Below are 20,266 nucleotides of genomic sequence, written 5' to 3' on the forward strand. Positions count from 1 at the left end.
TTATATAAAAAAACTAAAATGTCTTCACTTTATATGTTTTTATGATTCTTTTTTTCTTCTATTTCATATGTATGTTAAGTTTTTATTATTTTCCCTTTACACACGAGTTTTAGACTCTTGTAAAGGTAAAAATGTTAATTTTTATTGAAATATGTTCTTATTATGTAAATTTAAACATTATACTGTATTTTATAAAATAAATAAAAATATTTAAAAAAAAAAAAATGGATAGTTAGAGTGAGAGCATTAAAATGTTTTTTCTATAGTATGAGTACGCTCTTGGATAAATAAGTGTGCCTTCTGTCAATATGAATGGCTATGGTTTTTCTTTAGTATGAGCGCGAATATGTGTTGAAAGGTTGGACTTATATAGGAATGAATGGCTACAGTAAGAACATGGGAATGGTTTTTCTTTAGTATAAGCACGAATATGTGTTATAAGGTTTGACTTCTGTAGAAATGAATGGTTACAGTCAGAGCAGGAGAATGGTTTTTCTTTAGTATGAGTGCGAATGTGTAAAGTTAAGTATGACTTTACTGTACATGAATAGCTACAGTAAGGACAGGTGAATGGTTTTTCGTTAGTATGAATACGCTCGTGTATAGTTAAGTCTGCTTTCCGTGAACATGAATGGTTACAGTAAGAACATGCAAATGGTTTTTCTTTAGTATGAGTGCGAATATGTGTTATAAGGTTTGACTTCTGTGGAAATGAATAGGTACAGTAACAGCAGGAAAACGGTTTTTCTTTAGTGTGAGTACGAATGTGTACAGTTAAGCCTCCCTTTACTGAACATGAATAGTTACAATAAGGGCAGGAGAATGGTTTTTCTTTAGTATGAGTACGCTCGTGTGCAGTTAAGTCTGCCTTCAGTGAACATGAATGGCTACAGTAAGAACAGGAGAATGGTTTTTCTTTAGTATGAGTACGAATGTGTTTAGTTAAGCGTGACTTTTCTGAACATAAATAGCTACAGTAAGAGCATGAGAATGGTTTTTCTTTAGTGTGAGTACGCTCGTGTATAGTTAAGCGAGCTACCTGTGAACATGAATAGTTACAGTAAGAGCATGAAAATGTTTTTTCTTCAGTATGAGAGCGCAAAGGAGCAATTAGGTCAGGCTTAGAAGCAAGTTTTAGGTTCAGTTTTGAACAAGGGAAATATGTTAAATTATTAATTTTCTTTTCGTCGCGTTTTGGTTGAACAGAATTTATGTCATTTACTCTGAATCCTGCATCTGGAAGAGAAAACAATAATAAAACTTCCATTTTTATGTATAGGCATCGGAATGTGTAAAATTCACTACAAATAATAAAAATAACTGTCCAAAGTATATATTAAAATTTGTAAATACACATTTTTGACAAAGAAGTCAGTGAATCTATACGCGATCTACACGCGCATATAAACATTTAATAAATTATTTAAATCTCACGTGGCGGGGGGGAAGTGTGCGAAGTGGCTGCCATCTCTCGAGCGGTACAGAGCTTCAAGTTTCAAGAAAGTCTTCTTGACTATGCTTTATTTCAGCCTGTACCATTTGCTTTTAAGAGTACTGGATAATGTTAAGTGTGTTTATCAATAAAGAAAAACAAATCAATAAATGGTTTTACCCGCCGGTTGGTGAATAATTTCAGAGTGCTCCAAACATTCCCCTTTAACATCTGAAAGGATGTCAATTTCTGTATTCGAAATTGTACTTTTTTCTTCTTTAGTCCCTGGTTCTGTTTTGATAAAGATTTCCTCAAGATTAGAATGATCCGGTGGACTTATTTCATCTGGAAACAGAAAAACTGTGCCGTTATTTTATTTAGCAGTAAAGACCGGAACGCTAGGGCGCTAGGCTATTATATTTGAGGAGTAAAATTTTAACGGTTTTCTAAATTAATAATATGAATTAAAGATAAAAGACAAAGCGCATGGCAAATTATCGTTTAAAATGAAGCGAACACAAGATATTTGCTAGTAATCCACAATGCTTTCAACATTGTTGTCACGGTCTATAAAAAAACCATACAACTTCTCTTTGGCCAAAACAATATCACAAGTAATGAAAACCGAGCCTTAGAAAACAATGAAAAAGGACACTGCTGGAAATAGGTGTCCTCGATGCAAATCATTAGAAAATGAACACATTTTCCGACAAAAACTAATCTCGCAGCAATTTTTCTTACCAGCTGTCTGATGAACTCTCGTGAAATTTTCCAAACATTTCTTGCTCATGTACGGCAGGTCTAAAGCTACATCTATATCCGGCATTTCACCTCTGACTTCTTCCCCAATCCCTGACTCCATTTTAATGGTGATTCTCTCCGGGTTAGGTACGTCCATGGAACCACTGTGAGAGCGTTCAACCAATAAGGGAATACTCTGGAAAGTTAATTTTAAATAAGTGACAGTTTCGTCACCAACCAGGCTTTATTTATAATATATTCATTCTGCTACTTATAATTTAGAAAAGTATTATAAGTAGTATATAATATGTGTATATTTTATCTGATCGGAAGAAACACAAAGCAGGGCCGTTCAAAACGTTAGCTCAACAAGAAGGGGGAAGCTTTATTTGGACTCACACCCCAAAAACATATCAACAATCAACAAAACTATAAACTGACGAACTACTTTATATAGCTTAACTCTACATAATGATGCCATGTTAATAACATTCACACGAAAAAAATCGGAAAACAAACAGAAAAGACAAAATATAAGGATGGGATCGAGGTTCGAACTCGTATCTTCGTCTTGCCAAAAATGCATTAAAATAAGCAACACAACTGAAGCAAGTAACCATTATATTAGAAAAAATTAAGATTTTTCTTTAAATTGCTACTTTATCGTGTGGATTGAAGTGAAAGTTTTAATATATCCCGATGTGACTTCTTCATTTGAAAATACATTTTCGATATAACATACAAAAATGAAGTAAGCAGGTACTTGATTGATTTGACATTTCTAGAAACATAAGATGAACATAACATCAAAGGTTGTATAGTACAAGTTTATTTCCGTGAGTTTAAAAACTAGTTAATTTCAAATATATTCAATTCAGGCGAAGGGAAAGTCAATGAATGACAAGCGACATAACCTAATTTCGGAAATAATTGAGACGTTCTATGAAAAACGATAATTCAACATCTGATTGTGACAGTAATTAAAATAGCTATTAAGCACCTAATCGATGCGATATTAAAACCGAAAACAGAGCAGCTCTTGGTACAAAGCTCTACACGCTCATGCGATCAACAGATGTCATGTGGATTTTACCATAGACAAAGACAAGTGAAGATAGGCAGAGATGGTCAACGCTCCGGTTCCGGTGGCAAGGAACCGGCCCTTCTGCTGTAACTGGAACCGTCGAAATTAACATTTTATTTTTAAATATTTATCGAAAAAAAAAGTATTTAATGGATTCAGGTTTAATTCAATCATTTTATTAAGAATTAGTGAAAAATCCTGCGCTTTAAATACTGGAATCGGTAACTCCAGTGAAAATTATAACAACCGTTTAAAAATAAATTGTTTGATGCCCGATCTGTATTTAAAATGAACTTTAGCAAATGAGAAGACAATATCAACCAATCGTGTTTCCATCACAATGAATACGAGGATAATAAATTGTATGGGAAGTCTTTACTTGTGATGATACTGATTTCTTTTGGTTCTTGATGGTACACCTTATAAAATCACAATTGTTATATTTTCAGCGCACCACGTGCTAAAATTTACCACACGAAAATTTTGAACTCACGGATGTAATTTGCATTATTTAATTGGTCTTTTCACGAGATTAGTGATCTGCGCAGTGAAATAACATGCATTCTTAACGACGACGAGCTAACACTTCTTAAAAAATCACATTTGTGTTTATAATAAATGAATAACTCTGGAATCAGCAGTCTTTCTTCAGTTTTTGTTTCTTCCAAGGTAAGGAATGATTTTTTTGGAATGCTATATTATCCTGGCAACGACGTAAAAGATAGATAAAGCAGTTATTTTTATTTATTTAATGCCCAGAGGGCTTTTACATGTAGGTGGTACAATTTTGATGACAGACAATTTTGAAACATGAGAAAAGAATAATAAAATAAAATAAAATTAAAAAAATATATATTCAAGAAACAAAATTAAAAAGAACAAGAACATTAATTAAAAAATACAGCGATTTAACTGGTTTACAAAAATACAACTTCCATTTAGGAATAGTGTTGAAATAAGTCTTTCACGTGATCCACAAAATTCGCTAAGTTAATATTAAATATTGACATCACCTAAGTATTGGTTTTCCATGATGTGAAACCGTTGTATTGGGGAGTTCGCAAAGTAATTGCGCTCATGTGTGTTGCAGTGGAATAGTGTATTTTGTCGTGTTTTTATTGTAGGTATTCGTTAGTTTATGTGTTGCAGAAGTTCGCAACAGTCGAATTTAGAGTTTAGAATTTTGAATAAAAAAGTTCAGTCGTTTATTTTACGCCTGTCTTCCAAATGTGTGTAGTTATTGAAAATAGGTTTAACAGTTTTATTGATATGTACTTCTAAGTCCAATCAAATCAATCATCTGAATTTCGGTTTTTCGCTTCAAAAAATTAGTTAAATTTGTGTTAAAAAATATTCCAAAGGAACAAGTTCTAAAAATAAACAGTTCCTTAGAGATAATTTCGGTGGATCCAAGGACAGCAAAGGGACCGGCTCCTTGTCACCGGGACTGGAGTATTGATTATCTCTGCCTATCTTCAGTTGTTTTTTGTCTATGGTAAAATCAATCTGACGTCTGTTGAGCGTGTTAAGCTCTGTACCGCTAGCTGCTTCGTTCTCTGTATAATATCGGCACGATTAGGTGCGTACTACTTATTTGAATGAGTATCAAAATCATCACATTTATATCTAAGAAGTTGAATTAACATTTTTCATAGAACGTCTCAATTATTCCCGATATTAGGTTATGTCGCTTGTCATTCGTTGACTTAGAAACATTGCCCTTCGCCTTGTAAGTGAATAGAATTGTATTTGACTTATTACCTCGTTTTTAGACTTACGGAAATGAACTTGTACAATTAACCTGTACAACCTTTTGAGTTTTTTGGTTATGTTCATCTTAAGTTTCTAGAAATGTCAAAACAATCTAGTACCTGCAAATTTACTTTCAAATGAAGATGTCACATCGGGATTTAATAATAACTTTCATATCAATCCATACGATAGAGTAGCAATATGGGTGTGTACTTATTTTAAATTAAAATTCCTATTTGTACAGATTTCTAATATAATGGTTATTTGCTTCAGTTTTGTTGGTTTATTTTAATGTATTTTTGACCAGACGAAGTACGAGTTCGAACCTCGGTCCCATCCTTATATTTTGTCTTTTCTGTACGTTTTCTGATTTGTTTCGTGTGAATGTTATCAACATGGCATCATTATGTATAGTTAAGCTATAGAAAATAGTTTGTAAGTATATAGTTTTGTTGATTGTTGATATGTTTTTGGGGTGTGAGTCCAAATAGAGCTTCCCCTTTGTTGTTGAGCTAACGTTTTGAACGGCCCTGCTTTGTACGTTTACTTATTTAAAAGTAACTTTCCAGAGTATTTCGTTGTTAGTTTACCGCTGTCACAGCGGTGCCATGGACCTTCCTAACCCGGAGAGCATCACTATTAAGATGGAGCCAGGGATTGGAAAAGAAGTCTGTGGTGAAATGCCGGATATAGATGTCGCTGTAGACGTCCCGGACATGAACAAGGAATGTTTGGAAAATTTCGCGAGAGTTCATCAGACAGCTGGTAAGAAAAATTATTGCCAGATTAGTTTTTGTCGGAAAACTGTGTTCATTTTCTAATAATTTGCATCGTGAGCTTTTTTCCAACTGGGCATTTTTTATAGTTTTATAAAGCTCTGTTTATATTACTTGCGACATTGTTTTGGCCAAAGAGAAGTTGTATTGATTTGCTACAGACCTTGTCAACAATGTTGAAAGTATTGTGGATTATTAGCAAATTACTTGTGTTTGCTTCACTTAAAACAATTATTTTTCTTTTATAGTGTCCTTTATTGTCAAACAATATTATTAATTTTGAAAATAGTTAAATTTACAACATTTACCCATCACCTGTTTTTATTGCTAAATAAAATAACGGCATCTTGTTTAGTGTTTCCATTTTTTAATAAAGTTTTTTCTGTTATCAGGTGAAATAAATCCACCGGATCATTCTAATATAGAGGAAATATTTATAAAAACAGAACCACGGACTAAGGAAGAAGAAAAAGGTACAATTTTGAATACAGAAATTGACATCCGCACAGATATTACAAGTGAATGTTTGGAACACTCTGAAATTATTCACCAAACGGCTGGTAAAACATTTTTTTTTAAATATCTATAATCTATATAAATACAGATATTCAGTTCATTTGTTCAAAAACTTAAATCCGAAAGTTTGTAACCGAATTTTTTGAAATTTTGACACAACGTTGCATTCGAATACTAGTTTTTATATACCTTCTTCTTCTTTCGTATGGTGGGGGGTCAGAGGGGGACATCTTGGTCTGTGAGCCAGTGTAGGGCCTCAGGCGTCGCCATGTGGACCTCATCAATCCCGCCGGGGAATAAATGGATGGGGCATTCGTTGACCACATGTGGTCTGCACCGCACCACATTCACACATCGCCGACTCTTTAAGACCCCATCTGTGCCTCTTGTGGGCACATCGGCTACGGGAGCACCTTAGCCTATTGATGGCGGACCAGCTTTTGCGAAGAAATGAGAATCCAGGCTGTCTCTCGGTGGGGTCCTGTATGAGATGGGCATTTCCCACGTTGGCCTAAATCACTATATAGGTGTCACCTGTTACAAATAAAAACAAGTTTAAAAAATAACAGCGCTATCTGTTGGAAGTAAAAGCAACTATCTTCGCTGACAGACTGAGCCACAGCAACGCGTTATGGGGTACAGCTAGTTTTAATGAACACACATATTATTCTAATAAAATGATACAAACTAATAACCAACACAGCCCAAAAATGAGATCTTAATATAATTCTAAAAGTTCCGTGTAGAACTCGGGCAGACGAAATATCTAATAAATTTTACGATTTGAATGAATAAAATGTACTTTATCCAAAAATGTTTAATTAAAAATTGATAAAAATCATTTCTGAATACAACATAAATACTCAAACAGGGAAATGAAAAATATACTGGTTATTCCCAATTTACCTCAATTTTTTGGACAGAAAAATATTAAATTTCATGATGCGAAACTATAACACCTCTGTTCTCTTATCAATATTGTGCTTGTCTCCTTTTTTTAAATATAGGCACAATGTATGAACTTTTCCATTCCTGTGGGAAAATGCCAGAAGACAGTGAAGTTATAAATATTTGACTTAGTGGATAACATAGAACACTAGCACAATTCTTTAAAGGCATAGGGTGTATACTATCAGGCCCACTGTCTTCGGTAGGGTCTAATGATTTAAGATATTTACAAACTAATTAAGCGCCTATATTAACATTGAGAACAGAGGTTAAAAAATAATTCTAAGCAATAATTAGTCATCCGAAATACTAATACAAATTGAAAATATCTCCCGAGTAAAAATAAATGCCGCCAACGGCACGCAACGCTAATTAAAACACTTTTCGTCATTTAAAGAAGTACTTTATCAGAAATGTTTGTATTAGGTATGTTGTTATGTATTTTTCTGTTATGTTTTGTTTTGTCGTTATTTTTTTGTTCAATGACATAAATACTCTTATCACTGTCATATACGCATGTATGAAGACTGTTTATAACTCTAATAAATAATTATTATAATGATCTACAAAATCAAACAAAAAATTATATTACTTTCGAAATGCATTATTTTCCATTTTATGAACCTTAAATTCTTAGTTCTCATTGTTATCTATCTATTAAACTGCTTATTAACCGTATCCTTATGTTCTGTATATTTACCAAATAATGTTGGTAGTCCATTCCAAACGGATGTATCGTTACTAATTTAATTTTCTATCATAAGCTACAAATAAACATGTGAACGATTGCTTGTCACTAAGCAGGTTAATATAAATAACTAGTACGAGTCTCGTGTAAACTAGGCAATAGTCAAGTACACAAAAGACAAACAACATAACAAGCATCCCGTTCAGTGTGTCCAATTTTTCATAAAGTTTTTCTGTTATCAGGTGAAATAAGTACAACAGGGTGTTATAATATAGAGGAAATAATGATAAAAACGGAACCAAGGGCTAAAGAAGAAGCAGAAACTGCAATTTCGAATACAGAAATTGACATCCTTTCAGAGGTTAAAAGGGAATGTTTGGAGCACTCTGATATTATTCACCAATCGGCGGGTAAAACCATTTTATTAATTTTTATTTTTCATTGAATAACATATTTAACATTGTCCAGTTCTCAAAAGCAAATGGTACAGGCTAAAATAAAGCATAGTGAAGAAGGCTTTTTTGAAACTTGAAACTCTGTCGTGAGTTCTTGCTGGTAGCCACTTCGCTCACTTCCCTCCCTCCACGTGAGATTTAAATAATTTATTAAATGTTTGTATACGTTTGTAGATCGTTCACAGACTTGTTTGTCAAAATATATTTATTTACAAATGTTTATATATTTTTTGTACAGATTATTTTTATTATTTGTAGTTAATTTTACACATTCCGATGCCATGTATATAAATAACAATGGAAGTTTTATTATTGTTTTCTCTTCCAGATGCAGCATTCAGAGTAAAGAACATAATTTCTATTCAACCAAAACACGACGAAAGGGAAATTAATAATTTAACATCTTTCCCTTGTTCCAAACTGAACCCAAAACTTGCTTCTGAGCCTGACCTTGTTGCTCCTTTGCGCACTCGTACTGAAGAAAAACCATTTTCATGCTCTTACTGCAACTATTCATGTTCTCAGTTAGCTCGCTTAACTATACACGAGCGTACTCACACTAAAGAAAAACCATTCTCATGCACTTACTGTAGCTATTCATGTTCAGAAAAGTCACGTTTAACTAAACACATTCGTACTCATACTAAAGAAAAACCATTTTCCTGTTCTTACTGTAGCCATTCGTGTTCACAGAAGGCAGACTTAACTACACACGAGCGTATTCATACTAAAGAAAAACCATTCTCCTGCCCTTATTGTAACTATTCGTGTTCAGTAAAGGGAAGCTTAACTGTACACATTCGTACTCATACTAAAGAAAAACCATTCGCCTGCTCTTACTGTAACCATACATTTCCACAGAAGTCAAACCTTATTACACATATTCGCACTCACACTAAAGAAAAACCGTTTTCCTGCTCTTATTGTAGCTTTTCATTTCCACAGAAGTCAAACCTTATTACACATATTCGTACTCATACTAAAGAAAAACCATTCGCATGTTCTTACTGTAACCATTCATGTTCACGGAAGGCAGACTTGATTATACACGAGCGTATTCATACTAAAGAAAAACCATTCACTTGCACTTACTGTAGCTATTCATGTTCAGTAAAGGCAAACTTAACATTACACATTCGCACTCACACTAAAGAAAAACCATTCTCCTGCTCTGACTGCAGCCATTCATTTCTACAGAAGTCAAACCTTATAACACATATTCGCGCTTATATTAAAGAAAAACCGTTTTCCTGCTCTTATTGTAGCCATTCATTCCTACATAAGTCAAACCTTATTACACATATTCGCGCTCATACTAAAGAAAACCCGTAACCATTCTTACCAACGGAAGGCACGCTTATTTATACACGAGCGTACTCGTACTAAAGAAAAGGCCTTTTCATGATCTCAATGTAACGGCACTTGTAAAGGCAAGAGTGGTTGATGGTCCAGGGAAATGTAAAATCACCCGAGGTCACTAGTCACCATGTCCGGGCGGGAAATAGTCAGGTGTTGGTTTTCGTCCAGTTTTCACGTGTACGTCGTCTTTATATCCTTTAATGTACAATACCCAACTTGCAATACTCAAACCTTTTAGCTCATTCTACACACATATCTCAGATGTTGTTAATGTAATATTTAATAAACCAAACACAGATAGTTTTTCAAAGCATGTCATCACCAATGACCTAAATGATAAAAATGACATAGAACGCCAAAGAAAAGTACTGAGTTTACGAGCTAACATGCTTGCCAGAAGATTCAACAAGTGCAGTCCTTCGGTGAACAAGCAACTTTTCCAAACATACTGTATGAGCTTCTACACTAGCGAGCTATGGACGACATACACACAAGGCGTCATGAACACACTCCGAGTACAGTACAATCACGCATACAGAGACCTATTTGTCCTCCCCTGGTGATGCAGCGCCTCACAGATGTTCACCGAAGGAAGGATGCATGGGTTTGCTGCTTTGATGCGCCACAGAATAGTCGGGACGAGTCAGCGCTACCAGAGATCGGACAACACTCTTGTCCAGGCCGTTGCCCAGTGGCAGGGAGCGCCTCTACACCAGAGATGGAGAATTTCACTCAAGCCACCATAAAGTCCTAATGTGTCCATCAATTTATTCATTTTTTATTTATTTCTATACTGATTTTTAATGTATTAACTTAAATGTAAACTTATATGGGAGGCAGAGCATTGCACACACCGCTCTGTCCAGCTGAAATAAACATTATTATTATTATCACCTAATTGTCATTTTGACTGGTGAAACAATTTTTCCCTGTTAGTAGCTTTGTTATGTGCTTAGTTTTGTATTACATAGGTACTTATTCACCGAATATAATATTTTATTTCTTGTACATATAATTAGGAACAACAACCTTTTCATTGTGTAAATTATTTAATTTTGTGAAACTTTTCACTTTACGTGGTTGTTATTATTATTCTCAATATTATTAGAGATACTTAATGTAATTATTTTTTAAATTTTAACTATGAAACTGTTAAATAAAAAAACGTTCGCCTTTTTGAATTTTTTATTGATAAAATTAAACTATATAATAGGTTTATTCTGTTACCGGGCTAGTAACTGTTGGCTGAGGCAGGTACGTTGACGTGGCCACTTTATATAGGTGCAAATGCGTTCGAGAATAATTCAGCGTAGATGCGCCGTACCTTCGATGTTTCTCTATTAGGTTCTAAGGCGATGCGCGCTGCATGAATGTAAGTTCCCGAATCTTCTAGTTAATGCCGCTACAAAATTATATATCTAAGTATTTGATTTATATTTTTATTTGACCACACAAATGTTGTACATTACACTTTTTATATTAGAAATGTTTATGTTTTAAATACATGGTAATATTAAGTAAGGTGCTCTAGATTTCATAAGCTGACTGTCTTAAATACGTTAGTTTATCATTTAACATAATAATATTGACAAGTCAACATATTTCACCTGCAAATGTCGATGTAATAGAGTGATAAATTCAGCAATAACAAAGCCTTTCCTACAAAAATAAAGATGGTTATTTACAGGTGGACAAATGTAATAAGCAATCACTCAATTACCCAAAAATTGAAACTTAAAGTGATGTTCGAAAAAAAATCTGTTATCCATCCAACCTACTTTAATGAATGTAATGGAATGTAATGCTATCTGCATAAAACAGCTAGGTATATATCACTCAAATACTTTGTCGATTTTTTATCAATATTAAATTTGCTGAAGAACACAACAAATGCGGACAGCTAGAATTAGCTCTAGGTACATTGAACTTTGTGGCGGTACATACTAAAACTTCTTTTGATCAAAGAAATTATTTATATCAGGCACCACTTATGTTTCATATATTCTTCCAAATCATATTAAGTCTACCAATTCCTTAGTTAAATTTAAAAAGTTAATTAAGGTTTTTGTACTGACAGGTGATTGTCTTAATATTTTTTCATCCTTGTCCTTTCTTAAATAATAAGATTTTATATAAGTCCCATTTGCTAAAAACTGACTGTCACCCTATCTGTCTTTATTATCTACTTTGCTTCTTCTTTTGAATAATGATTAATTATGGTTCAAATATTGTTACAGTATACTGTCAAATTACCTATCTGGTAATACATCTAATACTTATTTTTTCTTTCATTTTGAAATATTTTGTGTTTGTATGTAGAATTACTTTATGTTTGTGATTACTCTTATGTCTTGATGGTAACAGTGTCCATAATAATACCGCCTGCAATGGCAGCATAAGAATACATTAGTAATATGTCGACTATCACAACCAAAAGTACGGTCGTCTCTTTCCGAGGAAGAACTTAAATAAGATTTGAATAATATTTTTAATATATTTGTGTGAGAAACCTTTGAGGGAATACTAAAGAGGGGCAGATTGAGAAAGAATTAGAAACTCTAAACTGATTTATTTTAACACGAAGGACTCTTGGTATCTGCGGCAGCGAAGGGCGTTTTAGCGGAAAACAGTTTTATCTTGACCAGCTTCTGAAAGGAGTTTAAGTATTAAATATTGTCTCTGGAATAATGAATTCCTGCATTAATAATATTTTAATGAATGGATGAATGAATAATAATAAATAATGAAAATCTAATGCACTATGTAACGTTTATAATTTATACTTGTGTAATGTAAAAGACCGAAGGGCGTAAATGAATAAATACATATTTTTATAGATGTATGATGCGTGTAATTCATGTTATTTCTTAATATAAATAAAATTTCTTGGTCGGTAGGAAACGTAGGGAAATACCATTAGGTAAAAACAACAGTACTTAATGGACGACTAGAGGGTACGTCTCGTCGTAAACAAGCATTTGTATTGGTTACAAAACTTTCCAAAACAAACATAGATTCAAAACACCAGATCTGAAATGAACATTCTACATTTTATTACTTTTGAAATGCAACGTACTGGCTGTGGGAGTATTCTCCGCATATCGCAAACATTCCTTCTTTACATGCGGGAGGTAGATATCTATATCCGTGTACGGCGTTTCAACAACCCCATCCTGGGACCCTGGTTCCACTTTGATGGCGGCGCTCTCCGGATTGAGAAGATTCATGGGCTTCTGTGATGGTGTTCATATTCAGCCTCAACTCAACATAAATTAGATCTTTTTTTCTTTTTTTTTTATTATACATTTAAATACATTATTTAAGAAATGTTTTGACTGCCCAACTAGGAGGATTCCCGTTTTAGGACAGTCAAATTAGTATGAGTATTAACATTTTGATAAGTTGTTTGATAAGTATAGTATTACAATAATAATGAAATAATAGGTATTTGTACTTTTAACTGGTGCCTAAGCCTACTAACATGTTTGTATAAATATGAATAACAAAGAGAAGAAATACCATAAAATAAAATATTACATTAAACATAAGATTAACTGCTGCTTGGGTAGCATTCTAATTTAAAAGTATTAGGTAAGTACATATATAAATATAATGATAAAGATTATAACATAAACGTATCTTTTACTGTTTTGTTGGAGTTTTTGTTGTTGTTTTTGGTTTGTGTTTGATTTCATTTTTTGTGTAGTAAAAGTTCACTCTCCTTTCTACCTAATTGATGAAACCAATTAGTGGTCAATTTATGAAGAATAGCTGTGTTTTCCTTTTTCCAAGCATCGGGCATGAAGTTGTATAGTTTTGGACCTAAGAATGAGAAGTGTCTTTGAGCGAGAGATGTTTTAGTTGTGAGTGGTACAATTGGATTTCTCCGTGAGTGGCGGGTGTCGTGAGAGTGGTTAATAGATGGGTAGAGGTGGAGTTTTTGATGGGTGTTTAAAATTAATTTTCTCATGTATAGTTGTCTAACATCCAGAACTCGGAATTCTTCAAATAGTGCATCGCTATGATATCTAAATGGTTTTTTGAGGATTACCCTTAGTAGTGATTTTTGAGCTTTTGCTAATTTGTCCAAAACAGTTTTTGCACACCCACCCCAACCTAAGGATGCATAGTCTAGAAGTGACCCACACATAGCATCATAGATGAGTTTCAATTCTTTTTTACGCAAGATATTTCTGATTGTCATAAACATGTACGTAAGCTTTCTAACCTTTGTGGCAACTAGATCTATTTGTCCGTCCCATCTAAGATATTTGTCTAATATAACACCAAGGTATTTTATACTGTCTACGTATTCCAATTTATAGCAATTACAGTTAGTGGGGTCAATGCATTTATGTATAAAAATATTATGTGCTTCCTCGGGTTGGCCCGCTTCTGTCGCACTAAATCGTATAAATTTAGTTTTTTCCGAATTGAGTGTCAGCAGATTATAGTCTAACCAAAGTTTTAGCTGTTTTAATCCACTTTCTGCTTTGCAGTGTACATCATTCCATGTTTTTCCTTCAAATATTAGGACAGTATCATCTGCAAATGTTATAATATGATTGGAAAAATTGCTGTTACACAGATCATTGATATAAATACTGAACAAAATAGGTCCTAAGGTACTCCCTTGGGGTACACCAAATTCTACAAGGGCTGGATCGCTAACATTATCATTAATTTTAACTTGTTGGTATCTGTTAGTTAAGTAACTATCCATCCATTTGTATAGCAGTCCCTGAACACCTATAGCCTTTAGTTTTTTTAGAAGTATTTTATGCGAGATGGTATCAAAAGCTTTGGCAAGATCTAAAAAGAGAGCGATGGATTTATTACCCCGGTCAATATTATTGGAAATAATATCCGCCAGCTTAGCAATAGCATTTTCTGTTCCTAGACCTGGACGAAAGCCGAACTGGTTATTAGATAAGATTTTATGTCTTTCAAGATAGAGGGTGAGACGATTTTTTACGATTTTCTCGATAATTTTTGAGAATGAGTTGAGTAGAGATATTGGCCGATAATTATGTATATCCGATTTGTTTCCATTTTTATGAATCAATATAACAACTGATTGTTTTAAGTGGTTTGGGAATGTGCCTGTCTTGAAACTAAGATTACAAATGTATGCAATGGGACTCGCTATAAGTGGTTTCAATACTTTCAGCAGATTTGAGGAAATTTTGTCTGGCCCACAAGCATTCGATGGCTTCAGCTCATCTATCATTTTCATGACTTCATTAATCGTTGTTTGAATCTCGTCTGTTTTAAGATTAAGATCAGTTGAAGGTATGTTGGCTAGTTCAGATTCAGTTTTCTTACATTTTTCAAGGATTTTATTTGCGAGAGAGGCTCCTACTGAAGTGAAATATTGATTAGCAAAATTAGCCATCAATTTGGGGTTAGTAGTACTTGTGTTTTTCATATCAAATGATTGTATGAAAGACGATTTGCTGTTTTTTGTTTTGGTAATTTGACGAAATATTTCCCAGAAACGTTTTGGAGTTATGGTGTTTTCGTATATATGTTTTTTGTAGAAATTTTCTTTAGTGGAAATAATTAGTTTTTTACATATGTTTCTATATTTCTTATATTGTTCTTGAACTAGAATATTATCTGGTTGTCTTTTAGCATTTTTATGCATTTGATTACGTCTGTGGATGGATTTGACTAGGCCAGGGGTGATCCATGGCATGAGTTTAAATTGTTTGTTCGGTATAACTTTATTAGTAGTGTGATTAGATATGTAGTATTGTAATTTAGTGATAAATTGCTGCATTGCTTGCTCAGTGTCAGTCTGGTTTATTACGTTTTGCCACTTTTCTGTTGTCAGCTCCTCAATTAGTGCGTGATAATTTATTTTAGAAATATATTTGTTTTTAGGAGGAGAGGAAGGTTTATTTCTTAGGCCGAGCGCTGTGGTATAATGATCTGAAATTGTTGTGTGTATAACAAATGAGTCTGCGAAATCAATGTTTTTAATGTTGATGTGATCCAAGCATGATTTACTTGCACCTTGTACTCGAGTGGGGGCAGTGGCGGATCCAGGGGGGGGGTCACGGTGGTCATGACCCCCCCCCTGGGCCCCAGCCCAGGGGGGGTCATGACTACCTAGGTCCTGGGCCCATCCAGGACCTAGGTGGACCACTAATTAAAATTGTTGAACATAATGTTTTTATATATTTTTTGTCACAATATAAATTTTATTTAAGTAGGGTAGGGCGGGGCTAGTTGAACATGATTTTGCTAATTTGACCCCAGAGTCGAAAGTCTTATAGTTATTTTTGTTTTTTCAATTTATTAAGATAGCTTCATTATCCGGCTTTATAATGTTATTCATGAAATGATATAATACGTTGACCTTATGCAAGATATTTTAATTTTCACGCAGAAGGAGAAATGGTTCAACTTGCCTCATAGGTGGGGTTAGTTGAACCACCCCACGGGGCTTGTTGAACAATATAGTGTCATATATGTATTATCATTCATACTCATGGTTTAATAAAACAAATTAAGATATTAAAGTAAATTTATTGAAATAATGAAAGAATACAGGATTAGGTAATAGAACGAAAATTATTTAATCGATAAAATCGGCAAATGTATATTGGAATAGTTTCAGATGTGCACTTTTGGTGTGCCCACTTTAGACAGCGTGACAACAAACCCACTCTTCTCCTGGGAAGCTCTCTGAATAAATCTCATCACAAATTAGGCAAGCATATTCTTGACAATTGTCGGATGATGAGTCTGACAATGTGAAGACTTTTTTGCCTTATCTGTTCCTGTATTTTGCTTCTTAGATTGCTCAAGAGAGAATCCTTTTCAGGAGTGTCTGTTAAAATAGCAACTCTTATTTTCTTCCTCACTGTTTGCAGCTGTTTTTAGGCCCTGCCTTTGTAAATTGTCTAACGGTTTCAGGTGAAAAGTAAACGCCACTTCTAGATGTAGATGCTACAGTATTGTTGTTGATATTGGGAGAAACATTCTCTTTTCTTGTTGTCCGTATACCGTGTACGCATCTACAAAGTTTAAAAAAATCGGTATTATTGATGTGTTGATGAGTGAAATGAATGCACTACGTATAAAATTACAGTAAAGAATCTGAATGGGGCAAGTTGAACCCAATGGTTCAATTAGCCCCACCCATGTTTTATTACAAATTTCATCGAATAACTCATATTCCACTAAATGTATTAAAATTTTACAATTGACAAGATATAGTTAAGTAAACACCAATTTCAAATTGACTTACCTTGACTTGGTATCTTTTTCCTTGGTATCTATTTTCAAAAAAGCAGTCGATCGTCTTTTTTTACTTTTGGAGCAAAAATCACACAAAATCCCCGTACACACGCTACGGATGCCATGTGCCTACTGAATGCTTGGTGGCGCGGTCCCCACACTTCTAGCTTGCTAGAACATGTTCAGCATTCTTCCTAAGTCTTTCGGTTTCGAAGATATTGGCGTGGCCCAACAAGCCCCTTGGTTCAACTAGCCCCGCCCAACCCTACTTTCAATATTTAATTAATTTAATATGATACTTTGTTTGACGGCAAACGCATTATTCGGGAACGAACGCATCGAAAATTCGAATGTTACCGCGTCACCGCGCACCGCAACCGGCGCGCGCTTCGGCCGCCACCTTTCATATTATTATGACACATTTCGTGTAACCACGTGTGACGCTTGCGCGCGCTTTGTTTCGACTAACGTCTAGCGTCTAGCAAAACCTAACCTCAATCGGAACGACGAAACTTTATTAATGAAGTGTTTACTTTTATTTGTTTACTAAGTTAAAAAAAATAAGTTCCAATATAAGTAATAGTGTTCTTAAAAATTGTTGCTGCAAATTCAATTCATTACAAGAAATGGTAAGTAATCTAATCAGTTTCTTCATTATGCCAGTGTATGTGTGTTTAAACTCAAATGTTATTTGTTAATGTTCTAAGGCTGGGGTTAGACTCGTAAGTTTTTTTAATAAAATCAATTCAAATTTTATAAATATTTACTTTTATTAGCGTTCCCCATAGTTTGAGGATTGTCGATAATATTGACTACGCTGCCGGCTCGGCCGCTGCTGGCAAAATAGAATGGACGGTATTCATCCACCAGGTAACAAGGTATTAACAAGCGTATGGAAGCATCGGCGAACGGAGATCTCGCTGGGCGCTTCTTACGTATTGCAAGCACCGCGTCATGGCAACAATATTTATTTCAAATTACTTGCCTCGTGCAAATCAGGCCAAAATATGACGGTGCAAGGCGCTCGGTTTTAAAATTTATAAAGCACAAGAATCGAAATATTTCCAGCGTTTATATTCCTCTTAAATATGGAAGTACAGTACTTACATTTATTAATAACATTTGCTGCACACGATTGGTCCTAAAGGAGTTCAAATTTTTAATTCATTCGGCCTCACTATTGAGAAGAGCACGCTGGAAGGCATTATTCTACTCTTCGATAGACTGGATAGACACTTCATACCTACAGTGAATATTACAGTTGAACGATTCAAATTCTTTACCAGGAAGCAAAGAAATAACGGTCAACAAGCTGTTATTACTTGTCTATTTTGTCGTGACAAGCAAAGTGTTACAATAATAATGTCGAGTCGAATTCTGCAAATGCAGAATGCTACGGATATGGTTGGCGAGTGGAAACGTTTTAAGCAATCATTTCTTTTATATATGATGGCGAATAACTACAACGAGGAAAAGGAAATTCAAAAAGTTGCAAGATTCCTACACACAATACTATGTTGAAGACACACCTGACACCATGTTATATTGTGGTGAAATAAGAACACGATTAATAATTGTAATCTGTACTGTATTGGTTGACAATTGACATTACACGAGCCTACGCCGCCCGGGCTTGCGGAGCAAAAGACAATCTTAATGATATACCTAGTGTTACCATATCCAACAATACCTACTTTTTACTTGTATATATTATTATCAAAATTAAATTATAACTTCTTGTAACTGTAACTGACCGGACCTAAGTCCTCCATCACAACACAAGCAAGCATTTTCGGCTTTCTGTGGTGGTGGTAGGAGTTATTGTTTATTGTTGGGTTATTCGTAACCCGGGAATGTTTGTCTTTCTTTAAAAAAAAAAAAAAAAACTTGACCACGACTACGTGACCCCCCCCTGGCGCCAAAGCTGGATCCGCCCTTGAGTGGGGGTGTCAATTATCGGAGTAAAAGCGTTTTCAGTGAGAAAACATAAATAATCATCGGATTGGCGATGATTGTCAAGAATAGTATTAATATTCACGTCTCCAATGATTATTTGGTGTTCTGGGTTTTCTGTGTTGTTAATGATAGAGTGGAGTGAATTTAAAAATGAATCGATGTTGTGAAATGATGGTGATCTATAGATTGTAAAAATGCATAGGTTTTTGTTAAGCACGATTTTTAGACAATTTGCTTGTGTTAAGATGAGTTCATCAACTTGCGTCTGTATACCGTCCCTGATCCCCAGATCTGCAACAGGACATCCGATTTACGAGTGGTTCTAAAGAGCAGTAAGTAACCACCTTCAGTTCTTCAAAGAGTAAAGATTTAATAAACTTGAGATCTCCCGATTGGCGTTTGTGACAGCGGCCGAAAATTGACAATCCAATGTTTTATTTCTAAAACATTACAAGATGTCAATTCGAAGGCATTTTAAAATAAACATTTAATAAATAACAATTATATAAATAAAATTAGATTCAAGCAGACTTACTAATCTTAATAAAAAAGTACCTATAGGTTCTATCCTAGCCGCAACAAACCTTGCCGTCTAAAATCAGTTTCATTAATGCTAAATATGTCGATACCTGAATGTATTCTTTTTAGTAACAAAGTTACCCTGCAATGGAGATAAAACAGTATATGGGGTCGGTGACGGAGATAACCACACCAGAGCAACTAACTAAAAAACCATCATAACCAGTTGGAAGAAATGTGAATATCTCTTCTGAACGGTAGAAGATTAATTTCGAGCATACCCATGAGAAAGTTACTACGACTAAGCCATGGTTAGTATTCACTCTCCCTTAGGTAGAAAATCTCAGAATTTTTTTCTGAACTCCCTACAACCTGAGAATGCTTCACATGGAGGGCTCCACATGACCGACCCACCCTAAAGTCTTCTTTTGACAAAGGAATTGAAGAAATTATGGGACAAATGAAATGAACCAACTTATAAAGGTAACTTCATTTGATTGGTGTTGGGTAGCTATAGATTATATCGCGAATGTTGTAAAATATGATATATTCTTAGAATAATACCAATTAAGGAACTTATGCATTACTTAGTCCATATAACGTGAACCTATTTACATACAAAGCGTTGCGCGGTGGTTAATTCCAGTGTGTTGAAGAAACGTCGCAAGAATGTCAATAACTTGGTTACTGAAATGATCCTAAACTTTATACATGGAACATAAATATTGTGCATTTAATACTATTGTATTACAGAATACTACAGAAGTATTCTGTAATACAATTATTATTATT

The 20,266-nt window shown here is 34.4% G+C and overlaps 2 protein-coding genes across 2 annotated transcripts; one reads left to right on the forward strand and one right to left on the reverse strand.

Annotated features, from left to right (window-relative positions):
- Positions 1-227: 227 nt before the first annotated feature.
- Positions 228-3,269, reverse strand: LOC149414139 (uncharacterized). The gene is made up of 4 exons (XM_089644030.1): positions 3,174-3,269; positions 2,174-2,369; positions 1,613-1,777; positions 228-1,236 (listed from the first exon to the last, which is right to left on the reverse strand). The coding sequence occupies exons 2-4, from the start codon at positions 2,328-2,330 to the stop codon at positions 317-319; spliced, it is 1,242 nt and encodes a 413-aa protein (XP_089500156.1). The 5' UTR covers positions 2,331-2,369; positions 3,174-3,269; the 3' UTR covers positions 228-316.
- Positions 3,270-5,610: 2,341 nt separating this feature from the next.
- LOC149414140 (uncharacterized) lies at positions 5,611-10,824 on the forward strand. Its single transcript, XM_089644109.1, has 4 exons — positions 5,611-5,774; positions 6,178-6,258; positions 8,180-8,347; positions 8,721-10,824. Exons 1-4 carry the CDS (start codon positions 5,618-5,620, stop codon positions 9,722-9,724), a joined length of 1,410 nt encoding a protein of 469 aa, XP_089500235.1. The 5' UTR covers positions 5,611-5,617; the 3' UTR covers positions 9,725-10,824.
- The last annotated feature ends 9,442 nt before the right edge of the window (positions 10,825-20,266 follow it).

Source organism: Hesperophylax consimilis, chromosome 20, assembly GCF_061612785.1.
Source record: "Hesperophylax consimilis isolate HC1 chromosome 20, BYU_Hcon_1.0, whole genome shotgun sequence".
NCBI lineage: Eukaryota > Metazoa > Arthropoda > Insecta > Trichoptera > Limnephilidae > Hesperophylax > Hesperophylax consimilis.